This window comes from Mesoplodon mirus, assembly GCF_964341445.2.
Source record: "Mesoplodon mirus genome assembly, chromosome: 19".
Classification (NCBI taxonomy): Eukaryota; Metazoa; Chordata; class Mammalia; order Artiodactyla; family Ziphiidae; genus Mesoplodon; species Mesoplodon mirus.
The window spans coordinates 1,151,422-1,171,778 of NC_138995.1; the positions used below are offsets into that span (position 1 = coordinate 1,151,422).

The following is a 20,357-nucleotide window of genomic DNA, read 5'->3' on the forward strand; positions in this document are numbered from 1 at the left end:
ACAGGCCACCCGCCCATCCCTGCCTTCCTGCTCTGCCTGAGGCCCGGGCCTCCTGGCCCGGGCGCTGGTCTTCGGACTCAGCTCTCGCCAGGCCGTGCCTCATCCTCGTGGTCCTCCAGTAGATACTCCTGGATCTGCGGCTCAGCCTCGGCCCTGGGGAAGCCACACGGTGGGAACCGAGACCCAGAAGGACCCCTCCTAGCCACCCCCGCCCACCCCAGCAGAGCGGGCAGTACCTCTGGCTGCGGAGCTGGGCCTCGGCCAGGATGTAGGGTGGCAGGGGGTCCAGGGAGGGCTGCAACAAAGAGCTGACGGTGCCAGGGCTGCGCGGCACAAACCCAGGCCAGTGCCCGCCTGCCCCCTCGCCCGGGAGAGAGGCTTCCACTCACCAAGTCCTTCATGTTCACACGGCAGCCATAGCACAGCTGCTCAATCACGTGGGCCCGGGGGTCTTGGTCGTCCTCCCTGCGTGAGCAGAACGCGCTGAGAGCCAGTCCTGTCCTCAGCAAGGGCCCGAGGGCACCCCTCGCCCGTGCCGCCCGTGAGGTGCAGGTGGGGCTGACAGGACAAGGCAGGGACTCACATCCTGCAGCACTGCCGGGCCCCGCCCATCCCGGTGCAGCAGCAGGATGCGGTGGGCGCCTCAGCCTCTGCAACGGGGGGCTGCGAGGAGGTCTGGGCCCCAAAAGCTGTGGCACTGTCTGCAAGCAAAGAGGAGCTGAGGGGACCTCGGGGGCCGTGGAACCCCAACACCCGCTCGCCGGTGCCTCTCCCCCGGCACCCCGTGAAAGCGAGAACACACCAGCAGCGTCGACGTCCAGCGCGCACATGCAGAGCAGGCAGCGGGGGCCGGGGGCGCCGGCGGCACAGCCGTCCCTGGGCGCCTTGACCAGCTTCTCGCTCGTCCTGGGGATGGGGGACAGGGCACCGTCGGCTAGGGGGCTCCACTCCCTCCCAGGCCCCCCTCCCAGTACGCACACACACCCACCTGTACACGGTGCTGACCGTGGAGGGGAACTGGGCCTGCAGCCTGAGAATGAAGGCCTCCATCAGCCGGTGGATGCTGGCCTTTTCGGGGGCCTAGGAGCAATGAGACAAGGGGACCGGTCAGAGCAGGGAGCACGGGCTTCTCTACAACACCAGCCTGAGAGTCTGCGGTGGAGCCAGCCAGGGCCCCTGCTCTAAAGCGTCCCTGTCATTAGACAACGCATCCCTGACAAAAGGGCATGCTGCCCCACTGTCCCTCCCCCACGTGCGTGACCCCCAGCTGGGCACCCTCCTCCCTCGAGAGCCCCCCCTTCCCGGAGAGCACGACACGCGGCGCAGGCACCGCTGACCTTGGTGTCGACGGCTGGCGTGAAGATGGAGGGGACAGCGAACAGGCGGTTGTAGAAGGCGACCTCCTTCAGCGTGTGCTCGCGCATGGGCCGCACCACCACCACGTCGCCGTGTCGCTCGTCTGAGAAGCCCTGGGGGTGGGGGCCACAGCGTTCCCTGCCGCCCGCAGCTGACCGGCTCACAGCATCCCCTTTCCCTGCCAGCTGGGGGGTCATGGGCTCCCCCCGCCTCGCGGGCAACCCGACTCGGGAGACACCGCGTCAAGAGGAAGGGGCCAGGAGGGTGGGGACGGGGCCCTGGGCAGCCTGCAGGCGCACCGTGTCCCAAGCGAGGAAGGCCCCTCTGCCCAGTGCCAGGCTGGTCATGAGCTTGATGGCCAGGCGGGTGCAGCTGTCCCCCATCATCACCTTGGAGTAGCCGTGGGTCCGGGCCACATGCAGGATCAAGTGGGTCCTGCAGGGCAGGGCAGGGGGTCTCAGGGGCCCAGGTAGGGTAGGCCCAGAACTCCGGGGGCAGGGGAGAGAGGGCCTCAGGAACCGGGTGGGAGGGCCGGGGCTGGCACCCTGGGGTGGCAGGGAACTCACCGCAGTGTCTGCAGAAGCTCCTCCTTGGCCGTCAGCGTCTTCACTGAGTTGAACAGTCTGGACAGAGCCTCAGTCTGGCCGGCTGTGGGTGGCCCAGCCCGGCTCTGGGGGTGCTGGGGGCAGGGCTGGCTCTGCTGCCCCTCCCCCAGGGCATGCTGCTGCTGCAGGAAACTGTCCACGGCCGCCTTGTAGGCTCCCTCGGTCCCCACCGGCTCCCGGGCAGAGCAGCGCAGCACAGACGGCGGCAGGCTGAACACCTTGTGTGTGTATTTGGTGGAGGAGGGTGCGGGGAGTGTGAGGGCCAGCCCACCCCACATGGGGGAAGCAGGCCGGCGCCCCTCGTGGACACCCAGCAGTCACCCCCAGGCGCTCTAACGGGGACAGCCTGCCCACCTCTTCCAAGGCAACGACGTGCCATGGGAAGCCGACGGTCTGCAGGACCAGCTTCGCCTCGGCCAGGGTTTTTGCTCTGTCCTCTAGGCTCTGGCCACAGGCTGCTCCCTCTGAGAACCGTGGGCAGAAAGGAGAGTAAGGTCAGGGCCCAGGCCATGGCACCCTGGCGGGCAGCAGTCTCTGGACGCTGACCTGTCTCCTTGGAGGGCGTTTTCAGCGTGGCTGCTGGGGTCTCTATTTTGGTTGTGGGGAGAAAAGCGGGGCAGAGGAGAGCAGAGAACGCGCCCTTGTCACTCAGTGCCCTGGACCCTGTGACAGACGCCAGGCAGATGCTCCTGCCCAATCCTGGACGGTCTGAGATTTAAGACAGCAGCGGTGCTGCCTGTCCAACACGGGCATCATCTCAAGAGAAACGCCCCCGCCAGGGCTTTGTGTGGGCAAAGTGCCAGCCGTCAGTGGGCCCAACCGAGCACCAGGGCCCGGGAGGAGAAGCAGCCACACGTACCGTCGGCGTAGACAACCCCAGGCACGAAACGCAGTCTCTTGGCAGAATCTCGACTCAGGCCCTGGGGTGGACATGAAAGGGCCTCAGGTCCACAGCCAGGCGCTGGACAGAGCCGGGGCGGGCCGCTGCCCTCACACCCTCCGGCCAGGGCTGGGGACCAAGAGGCAAGCACAGAAGCGCTGGGCCGAAGCCCTGGGCCGCCTCCCATTAGCCCTGGTACAGACTGCCCCACAGCCCCTCACAGAGCCCAGGGAATCCGTGCGTGTCCCACGCGGGCCAAGGCCTCCGACGCCCAAGTGGGCCTGCCGGGCGCCGCCCCCATGCCCCCTGCCAGTCTCTCCGCCCCGCGCCCCTCTGCCACCCGGCCACGCACGGGCTCCTCTGGGTCTCCCCTCAAACTTCTCAGGGGAGCCACCCTGCCCCCCGCCAGAACCAGGCCCTCTAGGCCCCCGAAATGCCTGCTCGTTTCACCGTCCTGACACACCACCAGGACTGCGGGGAGGGCCCTGGGCCCCGGGACACTCTGAGGGGCGTGGCACACACGGCTTCCCAGCAACGTGTTTCTAACGCAGTCCAGCAAAGGGATGGGGTGCTAAACTGGAACATGGCTGGCACTCCGGACACCGCTTCGGGGGCCTGTGCCCCTTGTGCACACGTCCCAGAGTCCTCAGGTGTCCTAGCTGGGGAGTGGGCCTTTCTCCCCAGCCCCAAGCAAGAGCCCCTTGGTGCCAGCCCCCAACCCTGGAGCTCGGCCGGGCACAGCCTGGGCGCAGGAGGACGGTGTGCAGGCGTACCTCAAGGACCTGCCAGAGCATGGAGCTGGACGAAGGCCCCCCGGACCACGCCAGGAGCACCTGGGGGAGAAGGAACATCACCGGAGGCACTGCGCCCCCAACATGCCCCACCCCCTGCCCACGGACGTCCCTGGACGTGAGGCCACCCCCCCAGTCCATGTGTGCGGGATGCGGCTGGGACAGGCCGCCTGCGGGAGGGGGCGCCACACCCTACCTTCTCCCCCGGGAAGATCAGCCGGTTCTTTCCAAGCACGGCTCTGAACTTGTGGACGTAAAACGCCTTGAAACAGTCCCTGCAACACAGACCACCAGCAGTTGCGGCAACACCGCCCAGGCCACCCGCCGCGGTGAGGATGGGGAAGCCGGCCGCCCCTGCCTTGCAGGAGGACAGCCTGACGCTCCGCCGGGTTGCGTTCTCTTTTAGCAACTCCCACCCTTAAAAGCAGTGTCTTGACGTCGAGGCTGCGCCCAAAGACTGGCAAGGGGAGCCAGGGTTGAGGGGTTCTCGCCAACTGTGGCTGCCCCAGGATGGGCCTCACATCACACAGGAAGGCCCGCTTGGGTCACCCCCCAATTCTCACCACTGTGAACCAACGCCTGAGGGGCCCAGAGCCCAGGCGGCACCTGTACCTGCAGCCACTCAGGCAGGCCCAGCTGGCGGAAGGGATGGAAGGGCATGCACAGGGCAAGGCCACCCTGACCCTTCCCTAGGCAGGGTAACTGACCCCTTCCAAGACCCCCATGGGGAGGCACTGAGCAGGCTGTGGGGTCAGAGGACTCGCATCCTAAAGCCCCACACTGGCCTCTAGAAATGCCCAGGAGGCTCCCACAAACGCGGAGAACCATAACTTCGACAGGGCCTGGGACTCTGCATTCTTGGTCAGCCTTCCAGCTGAGCCTGGAGCTCACCAGGTCAGAGGTTCTTAGCCTTGGCCGCACATGAGAATCACTCAAGCCGACCACGTCAGGATGTATCAGGTGAGACCCAGGCACCCACGTTTAAAAGCTCCCCAGGGCAGCTAGCTCCCTGGCAGTCCAGTGGTTAGGACTCGGCACTCTCACTGCCGTGGCCCGGGTTCAACCCCCGGTTGGGGAACTAAGATCCCGGAAGCCGCACGGCATGAGAAGAAGGGAAGGAAGAAAGGGAAGGGAAGGGAAAAGAGGGAGGGAGGGAAAAAAGAAACAAAGAAACGAGGACTTCCCTGGTAGTCCAGTGGGTAAAACTCCACGCTCCCAATGCCGGGGGCCTAGGTTCAATCCCTGGTCGGGGAAGTAGATCCCACATGTTGCAACTAAGAAGTCCACATGCCACAACCAGGAAGTCTGCATGCTGCAACAAAGATCCCGCATGCCGCAACTAAGACCCAGCATGACCAAGATAAATAAACAACTGCTGTATATAAAAAAAGAAGTGTAAGAAAGAAAAAGAAGAAAGGAAAGAGAGAGACGAAAAGACAGAAAGGTGGGAAGGAAGGAAAGGAGAAACGGAAGGGAGAGAGAAAAAAAGAAAGGGAGAAAGACGGAGAGACAGAAAAGAAGGAAGGAAAGGAAGAAAGGGAAGGAGGGAAAGGAAGGAAGAAAGAGAGAGAGAGAGAGAGAAAGCAAGCTCGCTCCCCAGCAGGCAGCCAAGGTGGAGAACAGTGCCCGAAGCAGCAGGGAGCAGCACGGCCCCAGCGGAGCGGCCCCACGCCTGGGGCTCTGCCACCATATCTATTTCCTTCTTCCCGTACGGATGTGCTGGCATCACAGCAGTCCCCCCAACGCCGAGCGCGCGCCACTTACGAACTGCCGACCAAACACCCCGAGGCACCTCTGTGGATGGTAACTCAACTCGGTTTTAGCAGCAAATCACTGGGGCTCCAGGGACCCCAGGAGACCAGCCATGGGAGTGACTCCTGGAAGGTCAGGGCCCAGGGAGGCTCCTCAAGCAGACACAGATGCTCACGGTGGCAGAGAGGACCCCGTGGCTGCTGCACCCATGTCTCCCCAGCACCACTAGGCTCCTGAAACCACACACGCCCTGTGGGTCAGGCAAGGCCAGGGTTTCCGACAGGCTGAACTTCTCCGTCACTGAGGAAACTTGCTCAAAACCTAGATTACCAGAACCTGCAACCTGGAAAATCAGCCTCCCATCTCTTCCCGGGACTAAGCGAGCAGGGGAGGGGGAGCTTTGGGCCCAGAAAGAGTCACTGCGGCCTCTCCTTATCTGTGAGTTCTCCAAGCAGACAGGACAGATCATCGTCTCTAGATGCTCTTACGTGCTTAAAGGAGTGACTTCCTCGCCTAAAACGTATTTCCTGACGGCACACACCAAGTCTACCAGGCCCCCCAAAGACGGGCAGGTGTGAGAAAGCCTGGGGAAAACAACTTGTTCCATCCCTTCCGTTTCTCTTTCGGAAACTTTTAGAAAGCAGGGTCCAGTGCTCTGGAAGACCGATTTAAAAATGTGAGCCCGTGGGCTTCCCTGGTGGCGCAGTGGTTGAGAGTCCACCTGCCGATGCTGGGGACGCGGGTTCGTGCCCTGGTCCGGGAAGATCCCACATGCCACGGGGCGGCTGGGCCCGTGAGCCATGGCCGCTGAGCCTGCGCGTCCGGAGCCTGTGCTCTGCAACGGGAGAGGCCACAACGGTGAGAGGCCCGCGTACCGAAAAAAAAATAAAAATTTTTTTAAAGTAAATAAATAAAAATGTGAGCCCATCACTCATTCAACGTGCATTCGTTCGCTATACACAGCAAGCAATGTCACCAGAAATTCATAGGTATAAAACGGGAGACAGGCCCTGCCCTTGTGGAGCTATGGATCCAGTGAACATGATGAGACATTGGAAGTTCTGATTCAAGGGCGATGTGACAGGGCCACAGAGAGCTTCAGATAACATGGAATATGCTCAGGCCTCTCTGGGAATAAGCCCCTGCTGTCCAGAGGTCCTCCCAGAGCCGGGACGAGACCGCAGCCCGCCGTCCATCCCTCTCTCTCTCCCAGAAGGCAAACAGCATCATGAAGAGCACCTGCCAGAGACCCCAGGATGCTCCAATCTGCCCCGATATATGCGTTCCAGCTGCTCCAAAGAACTCTTCCCGCACACCACGCTCCACTTTCACTCCCAACTCTCCCCGTAAGCTCCATCAATACCTTCCTGCCACCTGACCAACGGCTGGATGATGGGAGAATGGCACTCACACGAGAAACCTGCACACACACAGATACGCCAGCAGGACGTTAGAAGCAGGAGTAAAGTGGTAAGATGCTTTCAAAAACAAAAAACAAAGCCACAGGGCTTCCCTGGTGACGCAGTAGTTAAGAATCCGCCTGCTAATGCAGGGGACACAGGTTCGAGCCCTGGTCCGGGAAGATCCCACATGCAGTGGAGCAGCTAAGCCCATGTGCCACAACTACTGAGCCTGCGCTCTAGAGCCCATGAACCACAACTACTGAGCCCCTGTGCCACAACTACTGAAGCCTGTGTGCCTAGAGCCCATGCTCTGCAACAAGAGAAGCCACCGCAATGAGAAGCCTGTGCAGTGCAATGAAGAGTAGCCCCCGCTTACCGCAACTAGAGAAAGCCCGCGCGCAGCAACGAAGACCCAACACAGCAAAAAATAAATAAAAAATAAAATAATTTTTTTAAAAAAAGAAACAAAGCCACAGATATGGGGGCAGTCCTGGTTACTGAGTGAGACCGTGTGTACCAGGTCGCCTGTCACCTCCATGCCTCACCTGCAGAAAGCATCTCCGGCTCGGATCACCACGACAGGCAGGCCTTCCTTGCACTTCACACACTTCTGCTCACGGCTTGAGACGTGGGGGGGGGGGGAGAACAGGAAAACAGGTTACACCCCTCTCCCGGCGGCTTCAGGGAGACCGTAGCCTGCGTCTCACCCCAAACTGTTGTACGAGAGGTCACTGGGGGCGGGGGGGGGGGCGCACCACACAAACCACAGCTTGTATCTTATCCAAACTACCACTCTGGGGAAAGACCAGGGCCCTAGGGAGATTTCAGTCTGTTAAAGCCAGCTCAGTGGGCTCAATCTCTCAGGGGCTGGCACAAGAAGAGAGCCAAGTCGCTCTCTGCGGCCCTGGAAGGGAGAAGTGGAGCCAGTGAGTAGAATAGACAGGGAGGCCGACTTTCCTCGCCTCCCTGTAAGGACAGCTTGGTCAGCGGCGAAGCCGTCCCACTGGCTGCAAGAATTAGAGGTGCGAGAGCGCAGTGTTCACCACGGGCTTGCCAGGCCCGGGTGCTGCGGAGCGAGGTCCACCCCCGACCTGAGATTCCGGGGCTCCTGGGCCCCGCCCTCGGCGGTCTCCTGGCTTCCCGGGGCCCTGAGCGCAAAGCGCGGGCCGGCTCCTCAGGGCAGGGCTCGCCGTGGGCGGGAGCGCCGGAAAGAAAGCGGCGGGTGCGGCCGTCCAACTCTTACCCGGGCCGTGGCGGCGGCTGCCCCGCGGGCGCGGGCTCCCGATAGTCCTCGCCCACCTCGCACATGGCTGCTCCGTGTCGCGTTGCACGCGGCGTCGGCGACAGAGGCGGCGGCGGCGGCTGTGGAGGCAGAGGCGGCGGCGGTGGCGCGCCCTGACTACATCATCAAGGCGCCGGCGCGGCCGTGACGCGCGGCGGGGGGCGGGCGCTCCCTATGACGTCATCTAGGCGCCGGCGCGGCCGTGACGCGCGGCAGGGGGCGGGCGCTCCCTATGACGTCAGCTCGGAGCCGGCGCGGCCGTGACGCGCAGGCCGGGCCGGGCCGGGCCTGGCCGGGACAGGGGCGGCGGCGGCGGCGGGCCGGGCCCCGGGGATGGCGATGTTCCGCAGCCTGGTGGCCTCGGCTCAGCAGCGGCAGCCGCCGAGCGGGCCCGCGGGCGGCGACAGCGGCCTGGAGGCGCAGTACAGCTGCCCCATCTGCCTAGAAGTCTACCATCGGCCCGTGGCCATCGGCAGCTGCGGACACACGTGAGTGCGCCGGCCTCCGGGAGGCCGCGGGGTCGGACGCCGCCGCGGGGAGGGCTCTGCAGCGGCCTCGGCGCGCGAGGACTCGTGGGGCGCGGGTCTCCCCGCGCAGGGCCGTTTCTGCCCTCTGGGCGCGTCCATCCGCCTCAGCCCAGCCTCCTGCCCTCCCGTCCGCCTGCCCCGGGCTCTCGATCCGATCACGCCGTCGGCAGACAGGACCGACCTGCAGCCCTGCGCGGTCTCTAACGAGCAGTGCCCGGGGCCGCTAACGGCATAGATGAGCCTCCCCGGGGACTCACAGGGCAGCGGGCACGACCTCTGCGCCGGTCGCCTTCCATCTGGTCCCGTGGAGACTGGGGTGGGCAGTTGTAAATAAATGCCTTGTGCCTTTTGTCGTCAACTCTTTTTTGGACCCGCTGTCTGCTTGTCTTGACTGCAGAGGAGAGGAGTTCCCTAAAGTTTGGGCAAGGGCTTGTTTGGAGTCTGGTGCTGTTTTGTTCTGTTGGAGAACCTGGGTCACGTCGATCACTGAGCAGCCAGGCAGGCTGGCCCTCGGGGGACCAGACACCACACATCTTGCTAGGGTTTCCGGCTGTGTCAGGGCCGGGTTGTTTCAGGAACAGAAACCTGAGGATGTGGCTCTCCTCCCAGCCAAGTGCTGCACTCAAGGCTTCTGGGAGCTGCCAGCCTGTTTGGGAGGGGGCTGAGATCAGGGTGTCGGCTCTCCAACTCTGGAGTGGCTGCATAATACAGCTCTTGAGTGAAAATAGCAGGGTGGGGAGAGGCGGCAGGAGGGCTTGGCTGCCAGCAGAGTTGCTGAGGAGGTGGGGCCGAGATTCACCCAGGCTCGGTCTTTGAACGTTTTGCAAACAAAGGCAGATGACCTGGAAGGTTCCTGATACAAAGAGGGAGTTGCAACCGCTGGGTGTGTGTGCTGCTTGTCACCCTGGGAGGTGGCAGGAACCGTGTCAGGAGCCAGCAAGCCTTCACACACACACACACACACTGGCAGGCAGCACAGGGACCTACCTGCCCACACTGGGAGAGCACTGCTGATTTGTCCTGAAGGCGCTGTGCCTCACTTTTCATGCTGTGTGTGGCGTTTCGGCAGGGGCAGCCCCTGCACAGCACTTCTCGTCAGCACACAGCAGTGGGTGTTGTCAAGTGTGTTCAGCTTCTTCCAGCCCATCACTGAGAGAGCTGTAGTGCTTGTCCCAGGCCCAATTTTAGAAAGCCTTTCCTGGGCTTCGGGTTGCTATCAACACTCACCCAGCCCTGGGCTGTGGTGATTCGGGCCTCTGGTCAGCACAAATCTGTTTTCTATTTTTCCAAATCAGTCTTTTCTTAAAAGGTGGTTTTCAGAATACAGAAATACACACACTGCTGTGCAAGCGCATTCTTCTGTAAACCCCCCTCCCCCGGGCTCTTCTTGGCAGACTCTGTCCCCTCCTCTGTGTCTGAGGCTGCTCCTGCAAGAGCCTCTTCTTCAGCTTCTGTCTTAAAAACACTTTCTCCCTGGCTCTACCTGCTGGTGTAAACTAACCTCCTGGCTGTTCCACCTCTGCCTCTTACTTTCCATAAGTTTCTTTTCCGGTGTTTTGAAGGCATGTGTGCAAACGAACGTGAAAGATTTAAAGACTCACAGCTCTCCTTCTAAAACGTTTGTCGGTGGTCTGGTCATCCGCCCCTCACCCCCACCCCCGGCTCCCTGACTGGAGCAGAGTCTCCTTTCACAAAGTAGGTTTTCTGGAGGTGACAGCCAGGGGCCAGGACTCATGCTCCAGCACGAGGCAGAAGGGGACAGGTCGTAGGGAGGGCTTTTGAGCAGGAGCCCAGAGGCAGGAGGTGCCTTGGTAGAGAGTGTGGAAGCGCTCCCGTGAAGTCCCCAGGGGCCCCAGACAGAGCCAGTGATCTGTCATACTCAGGGGACGGCCTGGGCGGCGAGCCACATCCGGAACCAGAAGCTGCCCGGCTGTTTCTTTTTTTCTTTTTATAAAGGAATTCAGCCCTGTATGGCTTCCTCTTTTTTTTTTTTTTTTTTATTTTATTCATTTTTGGCTGCGTTGGGTCTTCGTTGCTGTGCGCGGGCTTTCTCTAGTTGCGGCGAGCGGGGGCTACTCTTCGTCGCGGTGCGTGGGCTTCTCATTGCAGTGGCTTCTCTTGTTGCAGAGCACGGGCTCTAGGCACGTGGGCTTCAGTAGTTGTGGCACATGGGCTCAGTAGTTGTGGCTCGCGGGCTCGAGAAGCGCAGGCTCAGTAGTTGTGGCTCACGGGCTTCAGTAGTTGTGGCACGCGGGCTCGGTAGTTGTGGCGCACAGGCGTAGTTGCTCTGCAGCATCTTCCCGGACCAGGGCTCAAACCCACATCCCCTGCATTGGCAGGCGATTCTTAACCACAGCGCCACCAGGGAAGCCCTGTCCAGCTGTTTCTGACCCTCTGATGAGGCCTCCCTGAGGGCCAGTGTTTGGTTCTGCCGGGGCTGCCTCCAGCCTCTGTACCTCTTCTGTCACTTCCTCTGGTCAGTGTTATCACACTGTCCCTGCGCTGAAGTGTCCCCACATGCAATTTGTTAACGAACAAAAGTTGTAAAAAAAGTGAAATACTTGCATTTAAGGAGCCTCGTAGGGAACGGTGCTGACACGCTTTCTGAGTCCTCCCCGCTTGCACAGCCCTGGGAGGCAGGTGCTGTTACTCTTTCTGTACAAGGAAAAGGAAAGCAGAGCGGCCGGGTGCAGTTCCTAAGTGTCGTGGCAAAGCCAAGGTTGGAGCTCAGGCTGCCAGACCAGGCCAGCCTCTCAGCCCATCTCCCTGTGACACCTTCAGAGGCCACAGCACCTAGCGGTCCTGCACCAGTGCCCACAGAGACCCGGGACGCTGAGCTTTGCCAGGCCAGGAGCGGGCTTCTCTGCTCAGGGTTCTCAAGGCCTCTGTCCCTCCAGCTCATGGCCCGAGACCTGGGTCCCAGGCGCTCCCCTGCACCTGTGCTGGGAGCGCAGAGCTGGGGCAGGACGGAGTGACTGCAGGGGGAGGGGCCTCGGGGCACTTGGTTCTGCGTCGGGCTCCTTAGGGGCCCAGACGAGGCCAGCAGTGGGGCGGGCTGCTCAGGCAGGGTCCGTCCTGCTTCCCGAGCCGCAGCTTCCCTGCCTCCCCTGCTGGAGGCACCCTTCACCTCGACCTGAGGCCGACTCGTCCTGAGCGTGCTCCCGGGCCACAGCTCCAGGGCACACCACCCCTCACTTACAGCGCACAGTATGCTGGTTCCTGGGGCAGCCACAGCGTCGAGCAGCCCTCACCACAGTCCGTCTCAGAACGTTCTCATCACCCCAAAAAGAAACCTCGTCCCCATTAGCACTCAGACCCCATGCCCGCCCCCACCCCAGTGACCACTGGTGTGCTTCCTGGCTCTGTGGACCTGCCCATTCAGGACGTTTCTCATAGACCACGTGGCCTTTGTGACCAGCTTATTTCATGGAGCACGTCTTCGGGGTCATCTGAGCACCAGCATCCAACTGCGCTGTGCTCCCTTTGGGCTGAGTGGTGTCCCATCATAAGGACCAGCCACCTTCTCTGTGTTCCTCGCCTGTGGACACTGGGCTGTCTCCACAGCTCTCGTGACCAGTGCTGCCGTGAGCGCTCCTGTACGGATTCTCCCCCGGCCTCGCCGTGGTGACCGTGGAGCCAGCACTTTCTTCCAGTGACAGGGTGACACGCGAGGCCTGCCCCGGCTGTTAGGCCAGTTGGCTCCTAAGACCAGTGAGAGGGACGGCCCTGGAGGACTTGCTGGAGCACTAAGGGGTGGGCCCTCGACAGCTGCGGAAAGTGACAGGTGCTCAGGAACAGGGTGTCAGGAACCTGCACTTTCTGATGGGCCTCAGGCCCAGCCTGGCCTTTCTTGTGTGCAAACAGTGACACCCATGGTGACGACCCAGTGGTGGCTGTACGGAAGCCAGCGTGTAGGCGGAGGGCCTCGGGATCACCTGCGGCTGCCTCTTCCTAAAAAGAGGTGAAAGTCTGAGGCAAAAGAACAGGGACCCCTGAGCTCAGCTGAGCCACCTGTGTGCTCGGGGAACGTCCTCACGTCCCGCAGGCCCAGCCTGCTAGATGCATGCAGAGCTGTGCACACCCCGACACCTTGTGGGCTTCTTGCAGGCCGCCAAGTTGCCGCCTTTCTCGTGGGGCCGAGCGCTTGCTCTTCTCGGCCGTGGAGCCTCCACTCCACGGCTCCCGTCTGCTAAGCGGTCCCCTTGGTGCTTCCTGCAAAGGTGGACCGGCTGGTCCTGCAGTCAGGCTCCCGGCCTTTCTTGCTTCCACTGAGAGTGTTCGATCCGCTGCCCCACTGCCCACCGGGCAGTGCACGCTCTTCTGCAGCCCTGGGGTGTTTGTAAACACCAGCTGCCGGGGCCAAGCACACACGGGGCGCCAGGACTTGTACCTCACGACGTGGCGTCTCCAGGGACACGGCCAAGAGCTCAGGGCCGAGGGGGGCACAGCCTTTCTGCCACTACGCCTCTGCTCAGGCCGAGCCAGAGCCTTCCTGCCCGGGGAGAGGGCACTGTCCCAAGGCTAGTGACACTCCCTGGCCAGCTTTGGCCCTGCTCCATCCGATGAGTCCTGGGCCCTGGGGCCCTGCGGTTTCCTCTCACCACTGTTAGTGATTTTACTCCCCAGAGTTTCGGGGTAGAGGGTCTCCAGGGTCCCCCATGCTGTCCTGGAGTCCCCTGGACTCCAGGTGGCGTCATCACCGCTTGGCAGTGAGACGGACAGGTTGGGCCCTGGGCCTCCTGCAGCCAGAGCTCTTGCTGGGACCAGGGCTGCGGGGCCAGCATGGGACCTGGGGGGCCGGGGGGGTCACAGCTGCAGCTCAGCCCTCGTCGCAGGATCAGCGGGAGTGTCCCAAAAGCCCACAGCTGGGCAGGGACCTGGGTCATCTTCTGGACAGACGGTGCCCATTCAGCCCGTAGGACCCTGGCCCAGAAGCTACTGCTGATAGAGGGGAGCGCAGCCCTCAGGCCCACGTCTGCCCTGCAGGTTCTGCGGGGAGTGCCTCCAGCCGTGCCTGCAGGTGCCGTCCCCCCTGTGCCCACTGTGCCGCCTGCCCTTTGACCCCAAGAAAGTGGACAAGGCCGCCCACGTGGAGAAGCAGCTTTCATCCTACAAGGCGCCCTGCCGGGGCTGCACTAAGAAGGTACCGCGGCCCCCCTGGCCCGGGGGGCTCCGGTGGGCTCGCAGGGGAGCTGGGCACGCGCCACCTCCCTTCCCTGCTGGGCAGCCCACTGCTCCACTCGCTTCCTGCGGGCCCTGCGTGTGGCCTGGGCTCCGGGCTGTGGCTGGCGCAGGGACACAGGCGGAGCTGAGCCCACCCTGATGCAGCCTCGACACCCCAGTGACCCTCGCACTGCACGCGGCGACTGCAGTGGGCCCAGCCCGCCCGCCCTGTCCCGGCACCCGCTGCCCGCTCGGGCGGGCACGCCGCCTGTGGGGGCCCAGCCGGCGACGGAGTGTGAACCTGGGCTTTCAGGCTGTGCCATCGCTCGGGTTGACGCGTTCTTCTGAGCGGTCACAGTGGGCAGCAGCCCTGTTGCTCTGTCCTCAGCGTCGAAGGTCAGCCTGTCCCTGAGCTCGCCGAGGGGCTGCCGCGGCCTCCTTCAGGCGCACGTGCCCCTCCCTCCCGGCACGAGAGCGGAGCAGGCGGTTGGCTCTTGTGTGAGGCGGCCCCCACCCTTGGCCTCGGTTCCGCCATGGTCATGGTTCTGTCCACCCACACATGTGGGCCCGGGAGGCAGGCTTGCCCAGTGTCCCCAGCCCTGGGCAGAGCCGGGGGTCGGGCCGGCATCGGGAGGGCCCGTCGTGGCGGCAGTTGTTGCCCCGCCTGCTCCCTCCCCGCCTGCTCCCTCTCCGCCTCCGCGGTTCTGGGAGTTAGGTTCCTGCGCGCCACCCGGAAGGCTGCCGGGCCCCCTCCTCCGCCGGGTCGTTCCGCCTGCTCTCTGCGGCCGGCGCGCCCCTCCCCTGCCCTGTGCGGAGCCGGTTCCCGCCTTCGGCCAGGACGGCCACTCGGGCAGCCGAGAAGGTTGTATCTTGTTCCGTTTCCTACCTCTGGGTAAAGAGTTTGCTGGACGGTCGACTGTCCAGAATTTTGCCTGCTGGCTCCCGTTACAAGATGTGTTCTTTCCCAAATAGACACCCTCCCTGTCCCCTCGTGGGCCGCCCCTCACCTGCAGCTCCCCAGGGACCGGAGGCCCACTGCCCCCCGCAAGGCCCCAGCATGAAGCCATGAGCGCCTGCTTCTGGGTGCGGCTCAGCAGCCTTCGGGGTCCTGAGTCTGTCTCCCTCACTAGGCCTCCAGGCCCCACCTCCTCACCGCTGCTGGGCCGGGGCGCCGGGAGCCATAGGCCCAGCCCCGCTGCCTGGCCCCGCCCCTCCTCTCCTCCCCAGGTGACGCTGGCCAAGATGAGGGTGCACGTTGCCTCCTGTGTGAGGGTCCAGGAGCAGATGGCCCACTGTCCCAAGTTCGTCCCTGTGGTGCCCACGTCCCAGCCCATCCCCAGGTAGGCCGCCTCGCCGGGGCTCCCTCCGTGGGGCAGCTCCGGGCCTACCTCGCGGGGTGGGCAGTGGGGCCCCACCCTGAGGAGGTGGGAGGGCTGCCCGGGGAGGGCCTCACCCCCTGCGGGTAGGGGACCCCAGGAGGGCCCAATCCAGGCCCCCACGGCTCACCTCCCAGCAGGGACGCACGGTCCCCAGACAGGCTGGGGCTAGACAGACACCTCCTCTCAGGGTGGGCAGCCGCGTTGGGGAAGCAGGGGGCCCGGGGTTAGGCGGCGGGAGGTCGCGGTGGGATGTGCAGAGGGGAGCAGGGCCCCGCGGCAGCTACGGCCCACAGGGCGGGGGAGGGCGAGCCGGCCGGGCTGTAGGAAGGTGGGCAGCGCCACTCACCCCCACCCCCGCCCCAGCGCCGTCCCCAACAGGTCCACCTTCGCCTGCCCTTACTGTGGTGCCCGCAACCTGGACCAGCAGGAGCTGGTGAAGCACTGCGTGGACAACCACCGCAGCGACCCCAACCGCGTGGTGAGCCCGCCCCGCCGGGACCCTGGCCCCCGCACGCCCGGCCCTCCCGGGCCCTGTAGGCTCACCGGCCCGCTCTCTCCCAGGTGTGTCCCATCTGCTCGGCCATGCCCTGGGGCGACCCAAGCTACAAGAGCGCCAACTTCCTGCAGCACCTGCTGCACCGGCACAAGTTCTCCTACGACACCTTCGTGGTGGGTGCCCGCCCCTCCCCCTCCCCTCCCCCCACCTCCCCTCCCCCTCCCTCCTCCCCTCCCCTCCCCCTCCCTCCTCCCCTCCCCCTCCCTCCTCCCCCTCCCCTCCCCCTCCCTCCCCTCCCCTCCCCTCCCCTCCCCTCCCCCGGTGCCGGTGGTGGGCAGGTCCACGTGGCCACTAGAGGCCCGGGGGCTCTGGGGCTGTGCAGACCAGGCCCACAGCGGCCCCCTGTCCTGCGGGTCCCTCACCGCTGGACCAGCGGGCTCTCCTCACGCGGGGCCTCCTCTCGGGGGGGCGCCGTCGCAGGGCCACCATCTCCCCAGCTCTGCACCGGGGCCTCGGCACACAGACCCCTCCACGGGGGACAGGCCCCTCCCACGGGGAAGAGCCACGGGGACTTTTGTCGCCGAGAAAACCTCCAGCTCTTCCGCTCCCTCTCCCACCTGCGGTCCCCACCTGCAGACCCTCCTGCAGGCCCTTCCCTCCTGTGCGCCCCGCAGCCCTGCTATTCTCGTCCCCCGCCAGCCTCCAGCCTCCAGGCGCCAGACCCTGTGGAGTCGACCCCTCCGCTCCCTCCGCCTGTGCCTGGTCCCGATGGGTGGATGCCACGGGGATCCCTGGCTTCTCTGCTCATCTCAACCCCCGTTCTTGAGTCTGAGGGGAAAGGACGGCTTCGATTCCGGGCGTCCAGCCCGTGCAGTCCGCCCAGGCCTCAGTCACTGGGCGTGGTGGCCTCCGGGCAGCCAGACCATCCCCACAGCGCAGTCGCCACACAGCACCCGGGACCCCATGACCGTGCGGGACCAAAGGGGGGCGGGGAGGCTGGACACGGCAGAGCCGGTCCGTTTGAGGTGACGGGACCAGGGTGGGGGGGTCTCCCTGAGAGGCCCTGGCGTCCCCGGCCCAGCTCCGCTCCCTGTCTTCCAGGACTACAGCATCGACGAGGAGGCCGCCTTCCAGGCCGCCCTGGCCCTCTCTCTCTCCGAGAACTGAAGGCGCAGCCACTGGCCCAGCCCTCCCGCCTCAAGGGATAGGCCCCGCCAGCTCCTGTGGCCCAGGCCTGCCTGGGAAGGCGCCTTGAGGGCCAGGTGGAGCCTCACTGCTGCAGGAGGAGAGGCCGCGTCCCCGTCGTCACCGGCTCTTCGGTGCTTCGGGCTGAGCAGGTGGCCTCGGGGGGCCGGCCACTGGGACGGAATGTGGCCACTGTCTGTGTCTCAAAGCCATGATGTCCTCCCTGCAGAGAGGACCCTTCAGGCCCTGCCGCGTCCACAGGCCCCGGCACTGAGCAGGGAAGCGCGGAGGGGGCCCCGGCCCAGCACCTGGCAACGCTTCCCCCTCGCGTGCTCGGTACTGGCTTTTGTGATACCTAGAGGTTCCACACTTTTCTATATTATCCAGTGTGATGACCTTTTCACATTTTCTAGAGCAAAGACAGAGCAGTTACCCTTCATATTGCAATATCTGTGTTTGACTAGGAATAATGGTATTTTTATGGAACATTTACAAAATTATATTTTTTAAAAAAAACAATAAAAAACGAACGGTTGTGGGATCGGTAGGGGGAGGAGAGGAGAGACGGGGCAATCGCTGTGTGCTGGGACCGAGGTGGCCACGTCCCCAGGTCACCTCGCCGTTCCCCAGGGTCACTGTGATGATAACGGGAGGAAATCGCAACGCCTGGCCACGAGCAGCGGCGCTGTGTCTGCTCCCGGCCTCCCGCCTGGGTCCCGGCCTCGGCCCTGCTGTCACTGTTCCAAAGCTGACCACCTCCCGCCCCCGGCAGGGCCACCCCCAGCAGTGGCAGAGCGCAGGGGCCGGGGCAGTGACCAGGCAGTTCAGAAGGTCCTCACGGGCACCCTCGTTTGGTTCATGGCATAAATTATTGCTGTCTTTAAAAAAATTTTAAATAAAATGTCTCAAAGCATCTCTAGCGGCCTGGCTGGTGCGTTTCCTTCAGTGAATACTAAAGGCAGAGGGCCGGAGCGCAGTCACCAGACCTTCCTCCGCTCGAGGTCCGCGGGCGCGTGTCTGTCCCCAGGCAGCTCCAGCTCAGAGAGCAGCTGGCCTCGGGGCCCCGTGGAGGCCGTTTCCGCGTCTGGGATGAGCTGGGCTGCGGCCCCTGCTGGTCCTGCCCGCCCCCCGGACCCTGTTCCCCTCAACCTATGCCCTCACTTGCCAGCCTGGCCACCTCTCCCTGCGAGAAGCCCAGGCCAAGGTTTGCTGGGCAGCGGCGCTCACCTCCTCGTCCTGGGACGGGGTCCACCTGAGGCCGGCAGGCTGGGCACCGTCCTGAGCTCCCCGGGCCGGGGTGGTCTGAATGGGGCTGGTGCTGGGGCCCAGAGATGGCCGTGGTGGCCTACAGGTGGCCTTTGGGATGCCATTGGGGTGAAGCCCCACTGTCCCCACCCCGGTCCCCGTACTGCAGCCGCTGTCCCCACTGCTGGCTCGAGGTGTGCCTCTGCCCCCCCCCGGGCAGCCTGCATGGTGCCCCAGCGTGTGCCCTCAGCCCCCAGGCCGGCACCTGGCCCTCTGAAACATCCACCCAGGGACGGTGGTCTCGGGCCACCATCAGTGCCATGGGCCCCTGCTGTTCCCAGTCACCACAGGCCTTTAAAAGCTGACAAGAATCACCTGCCGGGCTGTGCCCAGGTGGCTGGTCACCAGAGCAAGGCCAAGCCCCTGCCTTGCTCTCCCTGTCTGCCTCCCCACGCAGTGTTCTGGACCCTTCCTCTATGGAGAAGGTGGATCTCCTGAGCTCGACCGTGGCAGGGCTGGGCAAGCAAAAGTCTCCACGAGAGAAGAGTTGTGACCTGGGGTGCATTACCCTCCTTTAGAACCCTTCGTAGGAGCCACTGGCCCACCCTCCCCTCTGACCACTCTTTGACCCCACCGGCCGAGGATGCCACCTGCCAGCCTGTCCTTTCTGCCACCTTCCAGAAGGAGGCCTGTGACATGGTCCCTGGGGGGCCACCCGGGCCCAGCCTCAGCCTCCCCCAGAGCTGACGGGAAAGGAAGGATGTGGCTGAAGTCCCCCTCCTGCAGGAGGATGGGGGAGCTGGGACCTCAGCCGCCAGGGACATGCACCTCCTGCCCTGCCCTGCCGACCAGCCTGCCAGGCACACGGCCCCCAAGTGCAAACTCAAGGCCACATTCCCAGGCCTCACTGAGCGGGGAGAGGGATGAGGGTCCGTCAGCACCCAGGGGAGCTTCAGGGTGGCCTTGGCCAGTCCCCTGGGGCCTGGAGCCAGTGGTGGCAGCGCTGGGACAGCCAGGTTCCAGATGCCAAGTGCAGATGCTGCCCCGTCTCCTTTCCCCCACCCCCAGCTCAGCACCTCACTGCCCCATGACCCTCCCCTGTACCCGGCTGCCCTCCCCTTGTCCAGGACATGTTGCTTCTTCCCCCAGCGCTGCCAGCACATCCCATCTGGGACATGCAGCGGCTGTGGTTCTGGGCTGTCACTCGGGCCCATATCCCATCCCCAGCTAACCCTCCAGCCCTCAGAGCACAGCAGGCACCAGCTGTCTGTTCACCACCTGGACACCAGCCAGGCCTGTCCGCTGCCCGTCCACCGCCTGGGGGAGGATGGTGCTGCTCTCACACGCCCGTCATGACCCTCAGCGCCCACGGAGTCCTGGGGGCAGCTTCAGGGCTGTCTCGGCAGGTCCTGACCTCACCGGTGCCCTCGAGGAGGTGACGCCCGGTGACTGTCCCCACGTCTCACCCTGTGGAGGCCTCAGCACTCACCATGTCACCACATCCCCGAGGGCTCCTGGCCACAGTGGGGCCCCAGGAGGGGCAGAGCCCGGAGCACCGTCACGTTGCTGGGCACCAGCACAGGCCGGCGGCGAGTCCCTTCCCCCGCCCGAGGACGCCTGCCAAGCTCAGCCCCCTCCAGGCCCCCCCAGAGGCCACGGAGGCCAAGAGCCACAGGGCAGCATCCACATGTGGCCTTGATCTCGTCCCTTCCACCCTGGGCCCAGGACGCACGAGGCCCTGGGCACGTGGGCACGTGGCTGCTCGGTGACCCGGCGTCCAGGACGGATGCCAGGGCGGAGCTCTGGAGCGAGCCCCAACGCGGTGTGGGGCTGCGTGGGAGCTGGATCGCGGCAGATGCCGCAGTGTCCGGTGAGGACGCCTCAGGCTAAAGCCCGCGGGACGCCGCCCTGAGTCTGGATGAAAAGTGAGGTGGAGGTGGGAGGCCCGGACCTCGACCAACTCCAGGGCGTCCCTGACGGGAGGCCACACACCCTCTCCTCCCCAGTCACACACAGCCTGGGGGGTCCGCACACACCCTGCCGCCTAGACGGCGCCGCTGGATCCCTGGGAACCTGTGACCTCGGCCATCAGGAGGGGGGCAGGCAGCCAGCACTCCTGAAGGCAGGGTGCCCAGAGCACGAGCGCCTGCCCCAGGCCGCTCTCTTCACCAGCCCCAAGGCCCCCGAGGACTGGCTACAGGTGTCACCTCTGGGTCTTGCAGAAGCCGCCCCTCCGAGCTCTGGGCGCTGAGTGAAGAAGGGTGGACGGAGAGGCCAGGCGCGGCCATGCAGC

General features: G+C 64.3%; 2 protein-coding genes across 3 annotated transcripts; one reads left to right on the forward strand and one right to left on the reverse strand.

Moving 5' to 3' along the window:
* Positions 1-16: 16 nt before the first annotated feature.
* CTU2 (cytosolic thiouridylase subunit 2) lies at positions 17-8,189 on the reverse strand. The gene is made up of 15 exons (XM_082608214.1): positions 8,031-8,189; positions 7,333-7,407; positions 3,829-3,907; positions 3,615-3,674; positions 2,821-2,881; positions 2,316-2,425; positions 1,923-2,179; positions 1,656-1,791; positions 1,338-1,469; positions 989-1,080; positions 803-906; positions 584-701; positions 390-465; positions 237-295; positions 17-153 (listed from the first exon to the last, which is right to left on the reverse strand). Exons 1-15 carry the CDS (start codon positions 8,093-8,095, stop codon positions 78-80), a joined length of 1,500 nt encoding a protein of 499 aa, XP_082464340.1. The 5' UTR covers positions 8,096-8,189; the 3' UTR covers positions 17-77.
* Positions 8,190-8,307: 118 nt separating this feature from the next.
* RNF166 (ring finger protein 166) lies at positions 8,308-17,732 on the forward strand. Of its 2 annotated transcripts, none has more exons than XM_082608215.1 (6): positions 8,308-8,557; positions 13,583-13,739; positions 14,987-15,099; positions 15,502-15,616; positions 15,700-15,807; positions 16,334-16,729. In XM_082608215.1, exons 1-6 carry the CDS (start codon positions 8,403-8,405, stop codon positions 16,661-16,663), a joined length of 978 nt encoding a protein of 325 aa, XP_082464341.1. In that variant the 5' UTR covers positions 8,308-8,402; the 3' UTR covers positions 16,664-16,729. The 2 variants fall into 2 exon arrangements, with proteins under 2 accessions (XP_082464341.1, XP_082464342.1); XM_082608216.1 differs by lacking the exon at positions 16,334-16,729 and adding an exon at positions 16,736-17,732 and having other exon boundaries at positions 8,322-8,557.
* The last annotated feature ends 2,625 nt before the right edge of the window (positions 17,733-20,357 follow it).